A 24123-nucleotide genomic window follows, 5' to 3' on the forward strand; every position below is an offset into this window, starting at 1 on the left:
AAATTTATCTACATATGTAGGTCAGTAATTTTTCATTAAAAAAATTGTGGAGAGAGTGGTTCTAATTTCATAGTACGTATTCAATTCAAACTTCTTCTTTGGCTCTAAGCTTACCAGAAATGAACTCAAATGTTGTTCTAATCCTTTGCGCGTGTGTCTGACCGTCCAAGTGTTTGACCGCCCGTCAGTAAATCTTTTATAACAGTTCATTTCTTCAAAAACCACAGAAGTAAAATTCAACCATATTTGCCCCAAAGCAAGAGTCACAAATGCCTAAACTATCATCACATGGATCGCGTTGTATTGTTTATAAGTCAAATCGGTGAAGCTCATATAGACATACAAGTCAATTGATATAATCATATTAATATAAACAGGTCAGTTAAAAAAGCAAGGTTACACGTGAAGTTTTTTGATAACCAAAGCTTTCTAAATAAATTTACCTAAATTGCGCATTCTCTGATAACAATAGGTGAATTTACATAAAAACACAGTGTTTGATTATATAATACATGTAGTAATTAAAAACTTCTTAATGAATTTTTCTCTTAAAAGACAATAAAAGGTAAATATCAGTATAAAATGATATTCATCTTCAATCTCTAAAGTACAATAAATTCTGGCTTTTTTTTTAAATTGATTAACCCGTAAGGTCATTGATTGATTTAAAGAAAAATAAATATTGAAAAATGATTATAGCAAGCAAGAAACATTTTTTATTTGATTGATATCAGCCTTTCGATAAACATGTCTGGGATGTCATTTCTGGGTCTTTTCTCATCCCAATTAATCCAACAGGTCTGTGGTCGATAATTAATTACCATCGAGCCGAGTGGCCTCCTTGTATGAAACTTACTTAATAGCTAATTAATGAAATCAGATAATACAGTTTACGCGCGATATTTATGGAACAGCAAGTGACAGAAGGACTGTAGTCACCAATATTATCAATGGGTGCATCCGACGGAAATCCAATTGGTAATAGAGCAATGTTTGATAAATTGGATTCAAATTGGCATCGTTAATTGTTATGGAAAGTGGTGTTTGTTGTTGTCAAACATATTCGCACGTCAAACGCGATTTAACGCACCATTCTTCGCCGATCAGAATTCCTGTCAGTGGGGTCGAAAAGATATTTCAAGAACAGAAATTGTTTTTGTCGTATTTTTGTCTGGACTAACAGGAGTCTAAAAGAGGCAAGATTGCGGACTTACTTTGAATAATTAAACAAAAGGAACCCCCGGAAAAAATCAGCTTGCTTTTGGAACAGTTCGCATTTAGATACAGACTTCCGGTTTGACAAAATGAATAAGGCGCGGTAAAAGACCTCATGCGATTTTTCGCTATCAAAATCGACGTCAGTTGCGTGAATCTCAGCGCCAGTTATATAGTGTTGGACACATGATATTTTAAGAACCAGACGTTTGCGTGCAGCATCTTTTTCTATATGGGCATTCTCCTTTTTATATTGATTCACTTGGCCTGTTCCAAATTGCAGGACATTAACATGCGGACCTTTCAAAAAATAAACATTTGTGTAATTATGAAGAAGTGTATTAAGGGTAATTACTATGTGCCCGGATAAAGGGGTTTCGTCACCAGTAGAGAGAGATCGGGTTTCTTTCCTGGAAGTTCGTTAGCAAGTGCGTGACACGAGATACGGTTCTATGGTTATGTCGGAACCCTTGGAGTTTTGTGTATAGTGTGGGAGGATCCCATCTCTTGGAGCAATGAGTATCGGGGTCCGTTTTCAGGGGGGTAAGGATGGCCTATACTCCTCGTTTGACAGACCAAGATGTGATTTAGCCCGGCAGCCTAGTCGGGACCACGTCAATGAACCGTTCTTACATGCTGAGGTAAACAATCCGTAATCGTTTCTTCCTCTACGTGTTATCATTATTTTTGTATTTTTTAATCTTATTTGATAGCTTTCAACAATTGCAATATACATAATATGTTATAATCGTTGATTTATTGGTTGAAAAATATCTGTCACGGGAAATGATATTCAATTAGCTAATAGAATCAGGATCACGTCAGTCATAGTTTTTAATGATGGAAAGATTGATATTAATTGTTTGATCCGTGTCGTTCATAATTACTGCATTGTTTCTTGGAAGAAAAAAAGTCTCAATCATCATCATTAATTGTAGAATGGTTGTAGCCAGTGAATGCAATGATGATCAGGTATCGATTATGAGTAATGGTTTTGCAGCGTAAAATGAATTGTTTTAATTAGTCAAAAACAATAATATTGTAAATTAAATGGTACTGTGAAATAGCGGGTCACTGAAAACCGTTTATTGCTTATGTTAGTTTTTTGACATAACAGATCTTAATTCAAGCTAATTAATTATTGCTGATAGCTTTATGTGTAAACCTATATCTTATATGTATAAAATTATTTATAAGGTATCTGCTCGAGTCTTATTTTGGATTACATGCACGTTTGATTGGAAAAATAACGACTTTCCTCGCCACTGTCCTAGTCGACATTATCATTGTCAAAGAGCTAGAGCCTCCAATGTGATAATAAACTAACGTTAAAAAACGTAAGGACATTGACCCTTGGTGTACATATTGTATATTCAATTAGCAAAGTCAGTTTTTTGCATTGCATATAATGTGTGCTCTTTTACCCCGTCTCTCATTTTGCACTACAGTTCACTTTTGTATCTAAAATAATAAAAGTGGAAATTGTCTCTTGATTCAATGACTTTGCAATTCTATTTTGACTGGAGCCTTTAATGTTCATTAACTGGTGAGTGGCTTCTTGCTATGTTTTAATATCCCATGAAAGTGGATTTCTCTCTCTCTGTAAGGTTGTGACTATTCTGGAAATGCTTTAGATTAGGCCTTTTCTGCATTTCAAAAATGTTCCAATGAAACTGACGATAAGAAATATATGTCGTTCTCAAAACCAATAAAACCGAAAAAGGAGATAATTAAAGTCAATATAGAGAAATCATTAAAGTTATTTTACGAAATAAAGTCTCAAGGGTGTTTAAGCGATTTTGAATTTAGACGGAGGAGTTTGCATTAAAATGAGACCCAAACCTAATAAAAACTTGTTTCGCGTGAAATCAGGACACTGCGATGGTAGTTAAACAAGCCGTTATCTTAAAGTTGCGAACCGTTGGGGTACACTAATACGGTACCATTTAGTGTTGCTTTTTATTTCTTAACCCTTTTATGCAGTATTTTCCTCTTATCTTATCACAGATCAAATCGAATCCTTGCAATCAACCAATGCGCCAATTTTTAATGGTCAAAGTTACGTTTTAGCGAAACTTTGTGGATCCGATGATATTTTTTTAATGCTTTTAAGAATCATACATCTAAAGACCAATATGGAAAAAAGAATTTCTCGGTTTACTTTTGGTAGCAAAAGATCTTCTGAACAACATGAATTGTTTCATTTCTTAAAATGTTTTTTGTCAATGGGGTCTTGAAACATTATCTTGTTTTACATTCATTTAACAATAAGGAAAATAACTTTTTCCTGATTCTACTCTATACCACTTACTAATCGCTTGGGTGTATTGATATGCTTACTTCGAAACTCTGCTAATATTCCCATTCAGTATCATTGGAAGATTACCAGCATTAGCGTAAATTAATAAAACATAATATGCTCGCTAAATATTAAAGGACGCCAAATATCAATTTAAGACCACTTTTAGAAACTAGCAAGGGGCCAAACGTCGACAATTTACCCAGCCTCCCGCACAACGATCAACAAGGATAAACAACCTTGGGATTATAGCTGCAGTAAAAGGTTTAATGACTGTGGCACTTATCTACCTCGGGGATTGAACATAGGGATTACATGTTGTGTAGTGATATGGAATCCCCCTCTGCTTCATGTTTCATAACTTTAAGTGATGAATTTCTGCGCATGCACGATTGCGTATAACAGTTGTGTGTCAGCTTTGCCAGTGACTTAGAGAGGCTTTCACAGGAAAACGCTTTGTTAATAACTATTTTGACATTTAGAAATTTGACATATTCCCTTTAAAACAAACATTTCTGATATTGATTCATTTCACATTTTTAATTGAAAAATTGTAAAACGATGGTCCTTGTCTGAAATGAGACTGTGTGATTGATAGTCTATTTGTGAAGACATATTTGTTTACATTTCCTTATTGATGAGCTCTTGTAGAAGAAAGATTTTGATATTGTGATTGCTCGAATTTCTGTTGAATGTCTAAAAAGATGGTCGGCATTGATTTGATCAATATAGTTTGGTCATTTCTTTTTCTTTGAACACAAAATTGACACTCTGGGATTGTTGGAAGTATGTAACTACGAGAGGAAAAGACATAACAATAATTCGGTCAACTTTTTACTGTAAAAATATTCATCGTTGAAAATTTTCTGCCAGTTGCTTACGGCACTATATCAAGCTCAGACATATACATGAATACATGGATTATTCCATATGAGCAATATTTTAGTGGTGCTGAGCTTATGGCCATGACTTCCTTAACAATCCTTGAACGTGAAACAAGTATACACAAAAGTAAAAAGGCTGCATCATTCTGACTCTTGGGACAACATTCCACAACTACCCTACATGTGTATCCAAACACTTTTATGCAGCACATTTAGGAATTGTTCGGCATATTTATATATATGCCTCATGAGAATGAAACAAACCCAAAGATTTCTCAATCTAAACATCCCCTCTTACTTGTCAGGTTGAGAAAGCGGCTGGTATACATTGTTTTTAAGGGTAAAAAAAGGATGACATGCCAATTGTATTTTTCCCCTTTTTCTGATTTCATTTGAACTTCTTTGACGGATTGTGTATTTTCGTTAAAAATCGTCAAAATGACAGTAACCTAGGAAAGAAAATAGACTCCCTGATAGGACTCGATCCATCATTATTTATATCCATTTCCACTTAGCCATGCAAGGCATATAAGAAATCACTATTAAAGAATGTTTACTGAAATGGCACACTTATTTTCCCAGCATACGATAATGCAATTCATCATTTACGACACTCAAAATATTCGGGTTTTTTGTTAACACAAATTCATTTATTTCTCTAATCAATTCAACCCAACCTAATTTTGAGTGATACTTGGATTCAGGATTAAGATTATCTGCTATCAAATTATGCTACAGCTACTGGATTTCCTTTGTTTTATTGAAGTAACGAATTTCTGTTTTGTAGAATACCGTGTCCCGCGAAGAAAGCTATGATGATATCATTTTATTCATCGCAGCAAAAATGTAGACGTAATTGCTTGTCCAAATGTAACTATTTTAAACCGTCTAAGTACTGTCTCAATGATTAGTTCATTAATGTACCGTTTATGATTAATTAACAAATTAATAAAAATCTAGAAATACTTGTTCTAGTGAAAAAAATAATCATTTACGAAAAATGCATATGAGTGAAATATCGTTATATTTTACGAAGGTTAATTCGAGTACGAATTATCCAACTGTCGGTACCGGGAAAAATGCTTCAAGGTAAAAACAGGAAGTCTTGAAATGTTGTGACAGTTTTGGTCTCTGATTAATCCATGTTCTTCGAGATTAATCTTTGTATCTCAGTACTCAGCTAATTGATTGAGCATGGATGTATAACAAAGATGTATCAACCACGGCCCGGTACGTCTAGAACTTTCACTCATTTTACCGCAACTCGACGTTTGTGTGGAACATCGTCAACTTCATGGTCTACCCGATAATAACCAAATTTAACACAATTGCTGTCACTCATTGCCGTAAATGTGCGTCTATTTGAGAGTGTGCGGTTTTTTTCTGAATGGGAGGGATGTTGCGAGATTGTGTAAGGGGGAGTAGTAAAGAGAAGGAAAACAGTGGCGTCGATTAGTTGAAAATTAAAGTCTTAATTTGTGTGTTGATTGAAAATACTAACATGCCAGCGCAATCAATCTGGAAAAGACGCCTCAGCTCGTGAGCGCAAGCTCATTTTTTGCCCAATTCATCTTCTGTTTCAAAATTGTTTCCTATCCTATAGAATTAAATTTCTGTCAAATCGGATTGATGAACGCTTTTCGTGGAATACAGAGATACGGGCATCGGGAGATTGAGGTTTTGAATCTTATGGAAGTGTATTATTAGACATCTGCTCAGCGTAAAAATGGATGGATAACAACCAGTGTCTTACCTTTTATGTGAGTGGGGGACAGTATTACGACAATTAGGATGAAGACGAGAGCCATATACGAACGGAGAGCTTTCAGCAGTGGGGATAGCATTAATAACGCTTTCATTACTGTCCAGGTAACAAACTGTTGTTATAAAGCTATAATTGTTGATTTCAACCATCCGTAAGAAAACGTCAGGAAAAAAATAGCCTAGCTTAACTAAAAACGGTCACATTTGGATCTATACTGAAAACAATATTCTTTGTCCTTGGTTTTCTATATCAATATCGGGGTTTCGTTATTTTATATTTCAATCTTTAAAATAGTGTGTCGTAACGTGTATTATTGGTGAGCCCAAAATTTCTCCAACTATATGATATGGGTATACCTTTTGGTTCATATCACACGTGTCTAGTATAATTTGGTTAATATAAGATATTTCGATTCGTCTTCAAAGTTCTGATCAGGCCCCAGGACCATGAAATGTAGACGGGCTCGCTTTTGATCTCAGTCTCAATTTTCCACCATATATTCCTTATGTAAAGTGAGACTGAGATCGAAAGTGAGGTTGTCTAAGTTTTATGGCCCCGCGAGCAGTTGTGGACTGCACGCGTTGCTTGGTGTCGTACCGATGCAGCTCGTGTATTTGGCTGATTCTGCGTCTACTTTTCTTATTGTGTTTTACTATCCTAGTTTTTATCTTTATGAAATATTTGTTCCCCGTGAAGTTGTATTAGACACAAATATCGACTGTCATTAAGCTGTTATTATTATTTTCATTTAAGAAGAAATAATTTATGTTCTTAGTTGATTTGATCAAGGCTTCTATTTCAGTGTTTCGGAATCCCTAAATCTTTAACAGTTAATCGTGGATTTTCATCATTGTATTTCATTTTGTAAGGTTTGCAGTTGCTTTGGTTCGAATTATTTTGCATTTTGTCTGATTGAACAAAATCCAATATTGTTTAGGTTATACCAGTATTGTGGCTTCCAAACGTCGTAAGCTCTTATACACATCTTCCTTTCGTCCAATACACTTCGTGAATTTTCCTGAGTTTTTTAAAATATAAATTGCTGCATCGCTTTGCAATAAATGCATGAAGTAATACAACATTTAAATCTTGCAATTTTTAAACGTAACGGTAATAAATCTCTCCAAAACAATCTGTATTATGAAAAACCATTTGGAACAGGTGCTGCAGCCTCTTGGGCAAAGATGAAACCGATCTAATCTTGTTAACGAGTTATAATGGCAAAGACAGCAACATGCCTTGCATTAACCCTCTGTCTTTGATATTCGGTATTACGTTGGTCGCAAATGAAAAGACCGTGCTTTGTTGTAGGTTATATAAAGTTTGAAATACAATCAATATTGCCGAAGCTCTGATGTTTGTTATGAAATCAACAGTGACTAACATCATCTCAAGAGTGAAAAAAAGGACTAGACCAGTTCAGTTCAGAACAAAACAGTGTTTCAAATTCCGGAAATACTGAGATCTTTTGTGATCTTTAATGATTGTGGTTGATAAGGTTTCGTTTAATTCCTTCTTTTTTAGTTTTTTATTGAAATTTGTTCTTTTTTGTGTTTGTAGGTTTTAAAAAAAATGTTTACAGTGTATGTCTCAATCATATGAATAACCTTGATCTAGAATTAAGAATTAAGACATGCGCTTTTGAGACACATTAAAGTAACTCGTTCCCGACTTTGAATCTCATCTCTATGAAACTGGTAAATCAAGACCAGCATCAGCGCAGGGAGTCTGGCGCACTCCAATGCGTGAAAAGGGCACGGGATCTTTATAGAGCAAGTTTACCATCTATCCAGGGAATTAAACGTCTGGACTTTCCTTGTATTCAAATCAGTGTAGCAACACTCTAAATAGCCACGTTAACAATGTGGAAGTTCTTTTGACGGGTTGATTCCCGTCTTGTGCAATGGACAGCCTGAAAAAATGTATTTTTCTCCAATCAACCCAGTGACCTTCATAACAAATGACAGAAACCGTCACTGTGTCGTTAAAGTGCCAAAAAAGGAACGAAGTGTCTACGACGGTTGTCGTTATTAAATCTGCATTATTAGTCTAGTCAAGTTGTTGTTCATCGTCAAACTAATAACAAAATGTTTGTGAGAAAATCTACTCATCACAAAATACAATTTAGAAAAGTCTAGCCATTTTTTGATTTAGATTTTAGAGGGGTGAAATATATATTATAACAGAATGGCATTTATACCATAGAAGTAATAAAACATTTCCAATACATGTATTACGTATAACCATTTCATAATATATTTAGCATTCCTTCCACTTACAGTAGAGGTTGGATTATTTAGACTATGGCTGTTCAATACGATTTTGAAACTATGGAAGTTTATGTTATTTCAAGTAGAGCTTGAGCTTTCTTTAGGAGTTCAGATTAAAGCAACTTTATACTTTAGCCAAGTACCGGTACCGGACATACTTACGTGCCAGAATTTGAGACCCAAACCCTGATCAGGGGTCCATTACAAAAAATCATTTCCCTCTGATTGAAGATTCAAAATTCTAGGTATATACATGTAAAGTCTGCTTAAAGCATATATGAAGTTGTTTTTAACAGTGAATTTTCAGATGCATGGTTTTTGTTTGTTTGTTTGTTTTTTTTTTGGGGGGGGGGGGGGTTTGGTGTTTTTTTTTTTATAAAGTATGTTCATCTTCAAACGCATATGTTTGCTTGAAGTAGTTTTCCTAACTTGAAGAGCGAGAAATAGCATATTTAGACTGTTCTTCTCGCTTCTAGTAGTAAGTGCCACAAAGGGTATGATAGCCTTGGATCTCTCCGATTTTTCATTATTATTCCACTAAATGATGATTCGTTGCAACATTTAACGAGGGTTATTTGGACAGACGCTCGACCGACGTCACATGCAGATGTCGAATCTGGTTTGGGTGCGCGCGCATCATGCCTGTTTCAGGACTACGACAGGCCTCGTTTCATTCTCATGGCCATGGAAATTCCGGTCATTGGAATGACTCCAATATAAAAATCGGATCTTGTATCCATGACTTAACTTTTTGAACTCGATTGAAGCTAAGATTTCCTCAGGATGAACTTTTTGCACTTAAAAATAGAAAAAGTTGTCTAAAGTACTACTTTTTGCAGGATATAAAGCCAAATACACAAATGAATGTGATTGAGAAACATACATGTATTACATGACAGTTGCCTAAATTTATGTATTTACGTTCACGATAGCGATGCAAGGACTTCGCTGTTTGAATTTTATCTGCGTAATGTCATCTCGTATGTTAAACACAAAACGAAATAAAAAGTGAAAAAACTAATGTGTTTGTCCTTGCTGTCATTATTAATATCTTGAGAAATCGTAATGGTCCCCGCAGAAGGAAATGTTTCTTGATTTGTAAACATATGTACAGAAAACGAAACACCTTGTCTTCTGTTGGCATGAAACAGCATAATCCAGGTCGCTGTGATGTTTTTCTGAAGTGTATATACATAATTATTTATTTGAGGATGTTTGGTGTTTTCCGATTGAATTCACTGTTGGTGTGTAGGTCTGAATTTTACTCTCTGTGATTTCTATAATGGCCAAAGGACCGTCCGCCAGTTCCGGTGAATACGTCAGGGTCTCTACTTCCGATCTGGTGCTGGACACAAGTGTAAGATTCTAACTTTCTTAACGTTCTGAATTAAACACATTTAAAGGGATGTATCTTCTCTTTAATTTTGTTTTATTTATACAACATTGACCAAAAGTAACATATGTCAAAGCTTATGACATATCTAATGGTTAAATTGTTGACCATCCATACCCCTTAAGAATGGAACAGGTAAATTTTATTCTGTTTTCCGTCGCTCCTTTGAATCCGCCGATTTCTTAACAAAGTTTATGATCATGAGAGTCTTATCAACTTGAAGGTTCAATACTTAAAGATAAGGCATCATACAATATAATTGAAATCACACAATATATGGAATGCCCCTAAAGTTACGTTGATAGTAGCAAGCCCAAAATGTCAAGGTGTTAGAACCCGAGAGTAGTATTAAACTATGTACTGTGGAATTAGGGTTAATCGGAAAAGACGTCCGTTTTGGGGATTTTTTTCCCAGATTTATGTATTTGAAATTTACATTACTAGAGATTATGAAATGAATTGATTAAGACGGCGATTCAGATATTTATTGAGTATACGAATACCCAGTGATATTGAAGTGAAAGCCAAGAAAATTGAGTCCCCACGATGATTCATTGATGATTTCTAATTACATAGAAATGTCGACAATTCATCGTACCGTTCCTGGACATTATCTTCAGTTAAAAGAATATACCCTCATATATTCTGTATTGATTGTAAATTCTCATATTCATATTTTCCAGTGTCTTTGTTTGTGAATACATTACCGGATCGATTTTGTAATGCATAGACCAATACAATTCATGAATGATTATTTTAACATTCAATCGTTTAATTGCTGAAAATTATATAAAAATAAACAGTAAGGCATCATTTTCTTGTTTTCAAACTTATTAAAACAGAGTGTACAATCATGTAATTCGTGCATTTAGAAGTCCGTGCAACGCAAATGCCTCGATCAGAAAGCAACCGACCGTAACTTTCTCGACTGGTACCAATCGCAACTTCTCGGGCCTTTCCGGCAAGCTCGGAAAAACGCCTCAAATGTATTAACATCACCGGATGTTAGAATTTTATACAAAATGGAGTCGCTTCCCATTAAAATAAATATCGGCTAGACAAAATTGTAAGTCACTTCTGTGGTGTATTTTAGGGTATATCATTGACTTTAAATAAGTCCAACTCACATTTCAACAGATCTTAAAATGAGTTGAATTTATATCAAGTTTTATAAAAAGGTGGGTTGTCATGGACGCCTATGTAATACATTCGAGGTGTTTTTCCGAGCTTGTCGGAAAGGTCCGAGATATTGCGATTGGTACATGTACCTCAGTGGCGGTTGAGGAGCGTTGGAAAATAATATGGCGTCAAACTATATAATATGAATTCATGTCAGCTTTAACAGGTTGGGACCAATCTTCCAAATGGGATATAATAGCCCGTTTGGGATAGAATAGCCCAAATGGGATACATATTTAAACTGCAAAAATTAAATTAAATTAAATGTCCCATTTGGGAGATTGGTCCGAACCTGTTTAATACTACTTTGGGATTACACACAAAGCGAGATAACTCTGAAATGTATAAAGTGACTTGTGCGATAAGTTTACGAGAAATTCTGCCGCCTCAATAAAACACCTGTAATGAAACAAACCAGGAGCATCTGCCCACATAAAAGAACTACAGTATTAAAGCAAATTGTGCGACGTTGTTCTATTCAGCCCGAGTATATTTAGTCTATGAATAGAAACACTTAAAAATGAATTATCTTAAATTTTCTGTATTAGCCTGCACTTAGAAACAGTTTACGAAGAATCCGCGATACATTTTTTTGGAAACAAAATGCGAGTAGTTATGCGGAGGATAAAAAACCCCACTAAGGTAGGCTGATAAAATTCTACCAGCATTGCAAAGCGATCTCTTTAAAAAAAAAACTCAACTCTTTGGAGGTTGAGATTTTAATTTCATGAAGACAAAGCTCACCGCACTTACGTATTGCAGAATTAATCTTATCTAATATATTTTTGGAAAGGTTTGCTGCATCTTAAGACTCGAGCCATCGTAACAAAACCTAACTGTGGTAGGCGCACCATGCAGGGTCTGCTAAGTTTGAAGACTTGCAGATGGAAGTTTACCTCGAATCTTGTTCTTTCTGATGCCTTTCCTTATTAATATTTGAAATTCATGTAAAAGCCATCGGATACTTAAGTCATTCTATTGAGCTGTTTTCCGTGAAATGTAAACAGTTTATTGCACATATTTACAGATTCTGTGGGTTTTTATAATTACGGCCTGTGAATTTATTGAAGAGGAAAGGGGTATAATTCATGGAATCTTGATCTACATAAATAAGATCAATGTTTGATATCATTGTTTTTAACTCGATGTATCTGTAGTAAACATCTCGCTATGCATATATTACAATTAAACATTTTTTTAGATAGTTTTGAAGTCTTTGAAATATAAAACTTTAATGTAACACATGTAGCATCCTCGAGGGACGATCCGCTCCTCTACTCTTTTTACGAGTAGAGGAGCGGATCATCTCCCTTGGCTAGCAAAGATGCACATGTAGAAACATAATTATTTTTATTTTTTTTCAACTTACCGACCTACATGCAGCTAACGTTGCATCGTGTCACGCCCATCCACTGCCTGACACTGAACATGTCTGTTAAGGTCCTCGTCAGTTTCTGATCAGGACTTTGTCTGTTTTTGTCTGTTTCTGATCGGGGCTTTGTCTGTTTCTGATCGGGACTTTGTCTGTTTCTGATAGGGACCCCGTCAGTTTCATTGACAGTGGTTTTGCACTGTGTTAATATTATATTGAAAGAGAGCCTTTATTACAAGTGGTTTATATTCTTATTCACATACGTCATGATTATCAGTTAGCATGAATTATTTAATTTTTAATTCCAATCCCCGTATACCTTTGAAAAATGAATATGAAATAAAACTCGCATAGTCTTTATACACTGTGCATGCCAGTTTTTCGCGTTTTTAATGGTATATAATCACTAATTGTCAGCCTATTGATGCATACATGAGGAGATGTACTGAAAGGAGAGGTTTTATGGTCTGCTCTGGTATGAATGCAATACATATATACAGTGTATCAGTTCTGCTGTTCTCCATTGCAAAGATAATACTTACATATTTATTGTTCAAGCGATCAGCAGCAGCATTTTCTGGGATACGGAATTTAGAGCGAGTGTGATTGTGTGAAATATCCGATGAAAGCTAATTGACTGTTTGAACACCATCCCTTGCTTCAGGCGTCGCTTTATTGATTGCCAGAACGAACACATATGTATCAAACAAGTCGATATTAATGAAAATTTGAAAAAAAAAAAATATGGACGAGGCAGGAAAGCGTTTGATTACGAAAAGTGAAGGGTCGGTGAAACAAAATCCCCCAGATGATGTGGAGATTGTGAGTACAATCAAACTGATTTCACAGGATAAAATGGATCTCTCTCTCTCTCTCTCTCTCTCTCTCTCTCTCTCTCTCTCTCTCTCTCTCTCTCTCTCTCTCTCTTTTTCATGCAGTGTAATTGATATCTTCAATTCTTCCAATAAAATTTGTTAAAAAACCGAGAGCTATATTACTTTATGTACCATATTCGGTATACAATATGGACAATTCAGAAAAATTCACAAATTTATTCTAGTGAAACAAAAATCAAGTGTAAATGGTTGTTTATTGTTCTTGAAGTGGATATTCATTTGGTCACATAAATCCCGCAATAGCAATGGTAAAGAATATGGCTTAATAAAATTAGAATATGAATTTATTAGACAGTCCTGCAATTCATTCCAAGCTTATCAATATTTCAGATTGAACAGATCAATTTTCACTCTACTGTTTGTCCCTAGAGAGGTTTGATATACATATACATGTAATACATCATAATATGAGGAACATTCCTTGGTTAGTTTGAATAGCATGTCAGCCCTAACTTGATTAAATTGATATTTGACTGTACAAAATGGCTAATTAGTGTAATATAAGCTTTTGATTTATTTCCCTCTGTGTTGTTCTCATAAAAAAAGTTCTTGAATTTGTATACTAAAGAATGCTTTGATTTTCATATTTGGCAAGTATGGTATTGATATGGAAATCAAAAAATATAGATTGCAGATATGAAATTACATTTTCATACATCTGTGAAAATGCTCCTGCAACATTCAAAGATCAGATAAACTTTCTATCCAGACAAGGACTTTTATGAGTGTGCTCAGTGACATTTAAATTGCCAGTATATTTTGATTTACATGTGTAGAAGTAGGTTAGAGCTATCAATCTTCTAAGAGACCGAGTATTGGTTGCATTCATATTGGTTCAAAAGCAACAGAGATATCTTGGTTGTCGAGATACCAAACAATTCCAATAAAACCCCTCCAGAGGTCAAGAAAAAGTTGTCTCAAATTCAGAAAACTATCTTCTGTTTTTTTTGGTGGAGTTGATGCGGAAAGAAGAGTTTATTTTATCCATTTAAGATAAAATGTCAAAGTCTTCAGCTGGCGAAAATGGGAAGAAAAGTTTCACGGATATCAATAATGGCCAAGACACCAATCAACATCCGGTCAGTTGAAAATTTTAATTTTTAATTTTTTTTCTCAATTTTAGTGTCGGAGTTTAGGTTGCCCAAAATGTATATCCTTGATATGGTGGAAATTGTTGGAAGAATCATTATATCTATAAATTGGCCTTCTCTCAGTCTTAAAAGTGACATATGACTATAAGAACCTCTTAATAAACTTTATGTTATCCAATTTTTACATTCTGAGGAGTACGCAGCTATTATTGATACATAGAGATGTTTATATTGGGTGTGTATTGGTGTTATAACATAAAGTACGCAGATATCTAGGTCTCAGATGAAAAGTTCATCAGTTCTCTGAAATGCTTTTATTGTTCTGATAGAAATTGGTCAATACCACATTCTCAAACATAATAGACAAATATCTGATGGAGTGCCATCTGCTCAATAGAATGCAATCAATAGTTCACCAAAAATCGGAATAAAACAATGTGGCTTGCATGCTGAAAAGTCGATGTCGTTAAATGCAAGATACAAATTAATGGGACCATTCCGGTCTTGATGTTCAATCACGATTTTGTCATCTTGAGGCAGAAACTTTTTCAGAAACAAAAATCAATACACCCAATAGGATAGCTGGAGAAAAGCAAAATATGATTTTAAAAAGCAATGCATGAAATTAATGTGTTAATTGCAGCTCGTGCAGTGTAAAAAGCCTCTAGGATTAATTTGTCACTTTGGGAGCTGAGCATCATGTTAGGATATAGTGTGAAAGTGGTTCGACTTGTTGCTTAGCTTTCATGTCTTAGTAATTGACAATGTGCTAGGCACGGGGGATGCTGCAGATACTTCTCCATCTGTCCTGTGACTATCGTGGTGTCAAATTTCAGAACTCAGACATTATTATTTGTGAAAACGCCTCCCATTTTGACTCTGGTTCCATTAATGGTGAATATAAACCACACATTGCTCATCTTCGTTGATTTTGCAAATTGTAGTCTTCAGAGCAGTTCTAAACAAAATGACGGTAAGATAATGATTTGTTCATTCTACTTTTACTCAAAGTCATTGTGACTTATTGTTATCTATCATAATGATTGATTATTTCTTTAGTGTAGTAGAAGTTAAAAATTGTGAAAATGGAGCAACAGGTGATATTATTATCTTTTTTTTTAAATTGCCAAAGAAAATTGTCGGTAGTCCTTTTATATTTTCCATTCCAAATACTCTACATCTTGCTATGGTTATATTAGTCCCATTAGCTATCATGATATTGCAGTACCAGAATATGGCAGAGAAGCAAGCTTGTTTGCCTAGCTGACATCCATATACACTTTCCTGTTTAGGTACAAAACAATTTGAGGTCATTAAAGCATTGTTTTTGATCAAGACCTTATTGTACCTTACATGGAAGTTGGTAAATTAAGGTTAATTTCCTCAGATTTTTCAGAATCATTAAGTAAGGGGTAATGCAGAAGAGCAACAAAAAAAGAAAAAAGAAAAAAAAGATCGACTTTATTACTTGAAGAACCAATCTTGAATATACTAGGTTAAATATTTGTTTCACTGGTGACTGTGTGTGTTAACAGAACAGATCTGATGAGCGAGCATGCACACTGCACTAGAACTTATCTAGATCAAGAATTCATCTTTGTATTGAGTATTTTTAATTTTAAGATTTCAAAAGTCACTTTTACTTGTTGTTCTTTATATTGCGAACAGCAGACTAATAATTATCAAAGGTTAAGATTACATAACAAAAGTATTGATATTTATATAAAATTGAAATGAAAATTTGAGTTGTGTCATTTGTAGTACATTTGTATTAAATTGGACACGTTTGAGATATTTTATTGATAGAAAAATTAAGGCGCAATGTATTTTATGATGAATATGACACAAGTTCAATTCCTGCCTGATGAGCTGCTATGCAAAATAAAAATAAAAATCGATGAAAGTTTGGTCCACATTAACCAATAACATGCAAAGTTGTCTGGAAATCTGGAAACAAAATCAACATCCCTTGTAATCCCATGGTAATAAGTCGAACATAGCATTTGTTTAGGTGCTTCTATCAGATTGATTGAAAGAATAAATCTGAATGCTGACATTTCTCTCTAAAATTCCTGATTCCCATGATGGAGAATCAGTTTTATTGCTTTGGAAATGCTATTACTCTATTCAATTGAATTGTATGTATCTGATGATGACGGTAAATACTGTGAAAATGAGGAGAAACTTACCATCCAAAATTGTTGTCAATAATGAAGAAGTTCTAAAATTTGAATAAAATCAAAACCTGAATTTGTTGAATTATATTCTATGCAAATATATTTACATTTTTCAGTGTCTACAAATCGATTTTGTATTGTACAGTCCAATAAATTCAAATGACATATTGTTGGGGTGCAAGTGGGGTTTGCATAATAAAAATTATAATAATTCATACAATTTCTGAAAATTATATAAACATAAGTAAATAGGAATCATTCTTTGAATATTATGAGATGAAAATTTCATGCGGGGCGTGATAAAATTTATCATAAATCCTTTCGTACTTTATAGGATTTAATCACGCCCCGACCAAAATTATCAACTCATAATATACTCAAAGAATGATTCCTTATTCAGACTTTAATTGTTGAAAAAAGATAATGTATACTGTAACCCAACTGTTATTTACGATGACTTTATTTTGCGATTTACCTGAGGTGAATTTTACAGTCAGCTGAAGGTAAATTATGTATTGATTAGAAGTAGTCAACATCACTTACTTATTGTGTCACATCAAGTATTTTATGTTTTTGGTCTAGCTATTGGTACTGGAGGATTGTTATAAAAAAGGCATTAATGAAAACATTAATGAAAGAAACACAATGTGTAAGCTCCTTTTTTTACCTGACTTTATGTTGCAATTTTTATTTTATGTTGCAATTTACTTAAGTTTTGTCTGGGCTGAGTGTTGATGGGATAACAACAGCAAGAGATCTGAACCCTGACATTGCAGACTTCATTTGAAGTACAGTGCATCATTTTAGTTTTGCTGAGAAAATTGGAAAAGATTGATCAAATTGTCTGCAAGCCTCCGAGCTGTTGGTATCAGCACTGCTATAGCTGTTTTCGCTCATTCTGGCAGCCATAGGAAAAACTTGACATTATATATCATTTGAAAATATTTGAAAACATAACCTAAAATAAGTTATTATTATTATGCATTGTTACATGGCTAGAGGATTTTGAGTCTATCACATAAATAAACAAAGAAGTTAAAGCTTATCTATTTTAAGGAAATAAAGCAATTGGAAGAAATACAAGGGCAATTCAAAGAAAGTTATATATTTTTATGATTAATTAAGTTAACTAAAGTGTTTATACACATTACAAGGAACAAAGATAAAGATTACCAAAGATTAAGATAATTGAAGTTTTATTTTTATATACATTAAACACTCCATCAGAACAATTAACAAATACATACATTGTATCAACTTGTACATCATTTCAGCTAAATTTTTTGATGACGTTTTTAAAAGAAAAAGTTAAAAAACATGCACAATTTTTTTATGGATGCATGTGTAATAAATAGTTTTTGTTTGACGTGAACTTCTAAGCTCTTTGTCTTCTCTCTGAAGTTTTATAGTATGGCTCTTGTCAATTGTTTGAGAGATGCAAAGAGATTAGTTCGTTTAATGTAGGCTGACATGTCTCATTATATAGCTCATTTATTTCTTGTTAAACAAAAATGGGTAAAACCACTTTGTGCAAGAAGAACTAGGGCAGCAATATGCATGCTGCTTTGTTTCTTGACTTGAAGTGCATTATATATATATGAAATGCTGCTGTAATTCAAATACAAAATCTTGCCTATGAAAATTTGTTTTTTAAATTCAGCTGAAAATTAAAATTTATCCATAAACTATTAGGTTATATTCACATTATATTTACATTATCCAGTGTCTCTGTCCGTGATAACACTACGTATCGATTTTGTTCTATATAACCCATAATACAAATATCGCTAAAGTGAGGCGCCAGCGGGGTTTGCTTATTTATATTTAAAGATTTAATCGTACGATGGCTAAAATTATATAAATATATGTAATAAGGAATCATTCTTTGAATATTATGAGGTGATAATTTCGGTCGGGGCGTGATCAAATCTATCATAAAGCCCTTCGGGCTTTATTGGATTTGATCACGCCCCGACCAAAATTATCACCTCATAATACTCAAAGAATGATTCCTTATTCCTTATTTGATCATTAAACTGTCTCCTACCTTTTTCCTTCCAGTTCAAAAGGTTATTGGATGCTTGGATTTTAATTGAAATACCGGTAGTTGAGCTAGTCAAATCTAAAAGCGGAAAAGATCAGCAGTGAGACTGTTTGGACAAGTTCATCTCAATTTGTTTGCTATGATGTAAGCAGCCTTAGATAAGCATGCACCATCAATATGATTAAAGGTCTAAGACAAAGACCCGACTCTTAGCTGCAAGTCTAACTGAATTGCCAAGACAATCATTGAAAGCTCTCAGATGTGAGTGACCAATGTATTGATGTTTAGGTCATTTTTTTTTAGTTGGGTTTTTTTATCGACTACTGTTGCACAATCTTAATTACTGTTCTTGAATTGCAGTGGCATCACTATGAAAATCTAAATTACTTGACATGTCTTTTCTTCATCTGATTAACTTCTTGTTTTTCAAATGTTGTTAGGATATAAGGTTTCAAGTCTTCATTGGTATTTGTTGGGTCTCATCAAATACTTCAGTCATATAAAAATTGTTCAAGAAACCAGAGAAATTTTCTTATTATCTATTTTAACCTAAAGCACAAAATTAGGGAACATGGTAATTAATCAAAATTCTCCTCTGAAACCATTCAGTCGAAATGTTTGAGTGTTCAGAGAGCAGGGGAGGAGTGTACCGGCTAGTATTTCCTTTTCTTGTTGACGATCCTAGTTAGAACCAATCATTTTTCTTGAGTTACTCCACAAAAGGCCTAATAGTGGCACTGTTGTGTGCTTTAGATGGCAATCTCAGTTTATAGAGCCTTGTTTGATCAGATTTCATCATTTGGTGACTGCTTACAATGGCTGGAAAAGTCATGCAGAATCTTATGCAGAAAATGGTAAGAAAAATCAAGTTAAAATCTTAATATCTTCCAAATTATCTTCTTTGGTTATGTGGGTGAAGGGGGGGGGGGATCTGAAAATCTGATCTTAATGTCCAAATATGAAAAATGAATCGACAGGCATGCAATATAAAGAGTCAGTTAAACAAAACATGACCTAAATCTGTTGTGATTTGGTTATGTGATGGCTGTAATTTGTTTTTGCAGAGTGATCATTTAGAATTTTGCAGTTTTCATGAAAAATTGATGTATCATTTTGAATGCAGATTAGGTAGCACTGTTGCTTTATAATAAATGCCAGTATTTAGGCTGTTTCTAATGTCTGGTGATCAATACCTCAGTAATGTTTCACATGTTAATTTGAAATCCAAGGACAGATTTTATTGTCATGCAGCCTGAATAGCAGAAAAATTGGTAGATTGATATGCCATGAAAGTATTGACAATGAGATTGGAGTACTTGACTTGATTTGTGTATTGTAAACCACTGAACTGTTCAGTGGATGCTTAATTAAATGTACGTATTAAAGGATTATAAGGAAATTCATGTGAAAAATCAGAATATTCAGGTTAATTATGGAATTAAAATTGTTTATAAATTCAAATTCATTGTCATGAGTTTATAAAAATGCTAGTAAGATCATATTTACACTAACATCTTCAATTTAACATCAATATCTGACTAATTCACTGAAAAAATGTGGTACCGGGAAATATGTAGAGTAAAAATAAGAGTTGTTCCCCTTTACACAGCTTAGAGACTCTCTCTCTCTCTCGCTCTCTCTCTCTCTCTTGCTCTCTCTCTCGCTCTCTCTCTCTTATATGTAGTTATGTATGTCACCTGTCATACTTGAGACTATAAACTGAGATCTGAGTGAAGAAACTGTACTCTGGTTTGATGTATCTGTGTCTGTGCTTCTGACAGCTTATTGACAACTTCATGAATTTGATATTTGCTGAATTAACATCAATGTAATACCGGTACACGCTTCATAAAAAAAGACTATAAATACAGAACAATGTGGCATTTAAGTTGATGGTTGTTAATATTTTAATGTTTACCCTTTTTTCATTAATATTGCTTGTAGCAAAAAGCAATGATAGGCCGTATAGTTTTATTGCTTTTATGACTCTTTTTGTCAGTACTTTTTGCTTTTAAGTTTACTTTAACTGATACTAAAGGATATAACACATTGCAATTTCAAGGAAGTTTGAACAAATATACAGCTTCTGAAAATTGAACTGCGAAATTTTTAAAGTTGTTAAACAGAGAAGTTATGATGTTCCATGTCACAAATTGTCCCTTTTTTCAACGCCCACCATGTCCTCTAGGCCGTTATATCTGATGTTTCAGGAATTAATTTCACCTGACATATCTTTTTTATATTACACTGTGACATAACTCATGTGAAGCGAAATTAAAATTGGTCTACACTGTCTATTGTCTATTCAGCACAGACGTATTAGCATATTTTCAGTATTTTTCGGCTCTAAACAGACCAGGATGGGACTTATGAAATTTTCTGTGTCAGAAATCGAAAAACAGGTACATATAATAATTTTATTTACATAAATAATTAACAACAGGTTTTTTTTATACTTTCAAGTTTTTGATTTCTAGATTTGTAATTTTTGATGATCAAATTTAGTTGTTGGTTTTTATGATGTGCAACCTAATTAATATGAGAGCTTTATATAGTAATAAGGAATGTGGTAATAAGTTGCTATGTATATGGGTCATAAAAATACATTAAGATGTGCCGCTAGCAGATTTAAAAAATGAAAAGAAAAGGTGCAATACAAGTAGACAATGGAAAAAGTGCTTTTAAAGCAATACTGTAAATTATAGTTATGCTCTCTCTCTCTCTCTCTCTCTCTCTCTCTCTCTCTCTCTGAGAGAGATAGATCAATGAACCTTTCAGCTTCAGTACAAGATTTATGTACATTTGATCTGATATTTGATAGGCATGATCATACATACCTTGAAGAAGATGGAAAGATAAGATTTTAGCTGTGACATAGATGAAGTGATGTGGTACTGAGGATGATATCCCCATGATAACATGTCCATGATGATGTTGTGCCGTGTAAATAATGCATTAGTCTTTTATCTTTGAGATGATCAGGAGTTTCTGATACATGCTCATATCAACTGGTGGCACCCTAATGGAGCATAGCATGTACATCAGGGTCAGTCGGCAAATAGATACATGAAGGGTGGAGGGGGGGGGCTTTATAATGTAAATCTTTTAAGGTAGGGTGCCTTGAAGACCGGGGTTGACTAAATCCCCCAAAGCGTTATTATTCTAATGGAATATGTAAAAAATAATAAACACAAAATAACAAACAAAAAACTGTTTTGATACTTTAAAGTGAGATAAGGGCAGACCAGAGTGTAGCCTGATCCAAGCTGATAGCTGCCTCGGTTCATCACTTTATTGATTGCGTATTTTCTACACATAGTGTGTGGCAGATGTAACCTTTTTTTTCCTAAAGATTTTGTTGAGGTATTTTTTCTTGTTTGGTTGATGAAATATGAAATTCTTATGAAAGTAAATTTTTGTAATTCTGTAATGCTATCCCTTTTACCCAAATGGTTTATACCCAGGTATTAACAAATAATTTTACCTGTTAGTATGTTCCACTAATGTGTGCAAATGAAAATAAAAAATCAATAGGATATTGTTCAATATTCCTTTCTTTTTCATCCATCAATAAAATGATCGATCCACCCGCTGAATCATGGATTGTCTGTTGTAAAATAAAAGAATTTACCAGATGCACGGAAATATTATAGTGCGTCATTATAGATAATAGAAGTATGGGAAGTTAAGTGTACACAAAATTTAATGGTTAACCAGCTGCGATATTTCAACTAAAATTGTTCTAATACACAACTAATTATTATGGGGGATGCCTGTGAGGATGCTCTGTAATATATCTTAGTAACACAGACCTGGTCTGTGTTAGTATTGGCACAGTACTCTTACTGACGAGTATTTTGGGACATGTGTTTTTGTGTAGCGTGGTTAATTACGGGGCATAGCCAATGTGACTAGCAGCAACTGTAAGCTTGGTTAGTGTTGTATCCAGTGTTAACTATAGAGTTCACAGGGCTAAGTAGCTGGTGTTTTAAATTCCCAATGCTCGATTGATACGTAAGCATCAGCCTCTGTATAGAGTAGCCGGGACAGCCTAACTATAGGTGTGTATTTCCTGAGTGGGTAGAGGTTTTGTTGTGAAAAAGAGGGATTTATAAAGAAGAGAAACAAAAAACTCCTGCAGGAATTTTCATGTGCAGGTTATTTAGAGTGAAGCTGGAAACTTTGTATCTAATTTTATGAGTTTCTCAAACTGTGCAGAGGCTCTGCATGCATACCTGAAGGAGAAGGTTTTGGAAGGAATCTTGTTTTGGTGATATTCCAATAGTTGATTAATTAGTATGTGATGATGTGTTAAGGAAGGAACCATTAACAATACTCAAGACGCTCAAAGGGGATTATTACTTATATACATCGATGGACCATTGATTATTTTCACCTTATTTACACCTGAAGGCTAGGGACAGGTGCAAAAATAAATACTTTACGAAACACATTTGCCAGTGATTAGCAGACGTAACTTCGGTAACCGAGATGAGTGATGCTGAATCGTCTGCTTCGGATTACAATACGGTAATTACATTCCTAGTTTAGAAAAACAATTGTCTTTTAAGAAATTCAGAGTAATTAACCTGGGGGGGGGGGGGGGGGGGTTTACTGCAAAAATTTCTTTTTATTACATGTATTTTCAAATTAACACTGCCATGAAATCAAGAATTATTTTTAGATGAAAAGTTCATAAAAGTACTTGATTTTACACAGAGTCAGGGTTGATTTTTTACTATTGATTGGGAAGTCTGCATTCGAGTTTAATGGCGGTTGCCGTGTATAAGAATTTAGTTTCATTATTGATGTTGCATCCAAACTTGATAAAATTTTAATGATTCGCTGGTGCTTGTTTCTGGTGACACTAGAATTATTAGAAATCAATAGAGTAAAAAACAGTTGCAATTTTAAAATGCAGTGATCAATGCCAGATGCTGCAAGCTGTATGTTGGCTAGCTATTGCAACTTTTGAGTGGAAATCTTAATGTTTTCACTCGGACTAATGGTTTGCATTAAGATTAGCAAATACCTTCACATAAAAGACCTCTTTCCAACTCCCCAACCTATATTTGATGCAGTGCCCCGCCCCCTCCCCCAAAGCATAAAAGCTGTAATAAAATCAATTGTTCTTTTATATGATATGGATAGCATGGAGGTTGATAAATAGGATATATGATGTGGACTGAATAAAGTATGAGACTTAACTGAATTTGCTCAACTATTCAAATGGCATATCACTGAGTCATTATGGCTATTGATTCCAGTGGCAAAGGTCACAGTGCTGTAGCTCTTTTACAGACAACATGTGTGCCGCATTTGTCATTGTATAGGTATATATACACAATGTATTAACACATCAGGCTATATATACTGTTAAACTACACAGCGCGTAGTTCGGATGAAGGCAATCAATATGTCGATATAGAAATCCTTCTTTGAAATGGAGTAGGATATCATTTGTAACTACTAGCTGGTATAAGAACATGGGGGAAATTAGACTGATCAATAAAATAAATGTGTAATTAGCTGTGCTTT

At 34.2% G+C, this 24123-nt stretch overlaps 1 protein-coding gene across 35 annotated transcripts in view; it reads left to right on the top strand.

The window, feature by feature from the left end:
* Positions 1 to 24123, top strand: part of LOC105329024 (dipeptidyl aminopeptidase-like protein 6) — a 111120-nt gene that overhangs the window by 55886 nt on the left and 31111 nt on the right. For 2 of the 35 annotated variants that reach the window (XM_011430133.4, XM_034448045.2), the window contains exon 1: positions 1338 to 1856. The exons of 15 other annotated variants lie outside the window; for them this stretch is intronic. In XM_011430133.4, coding sequence (XP_011428435.3) covers positions 1731 to 1856 — 126 coding nt within the window. In that variant the 5' untranslated portion in view covers positions 1338 to 1730. Of the gene's footprint in view, positions 1 to 1316; positions 1857 to 6118; positions 6268 to 9700; positions 9791 to 11605; positions 11648 to 13071; positions 13200 to 14213; positions 14353 to 15033; positions 15338 to 19302; positions 19440 to 20930; positions 20988 to 22340; positions 23116 to 24123 lie in introns of those variants that run through there. 18 more of the 35 variants (XM_034448071.2, XM_034448075.2, XM_034448068.2 and 15 more) reach the window with 16 other exon arrangements.

The sequence above is a fragment of the Magallana gigas genome, chromosome 2 (genome assembly GCF_963853765.1).
Source record: "Magallana gigas chromosome 2, xbMagGiga1.1, whole genome shotgun sequence".
NCBI classification, from domain to species: domain Eukaryota; kingdom Metazoa; phylum Mollusca; class Bivalvia; order Ostreida; family Ostreidae; genus Magallana; species Magallana gigas.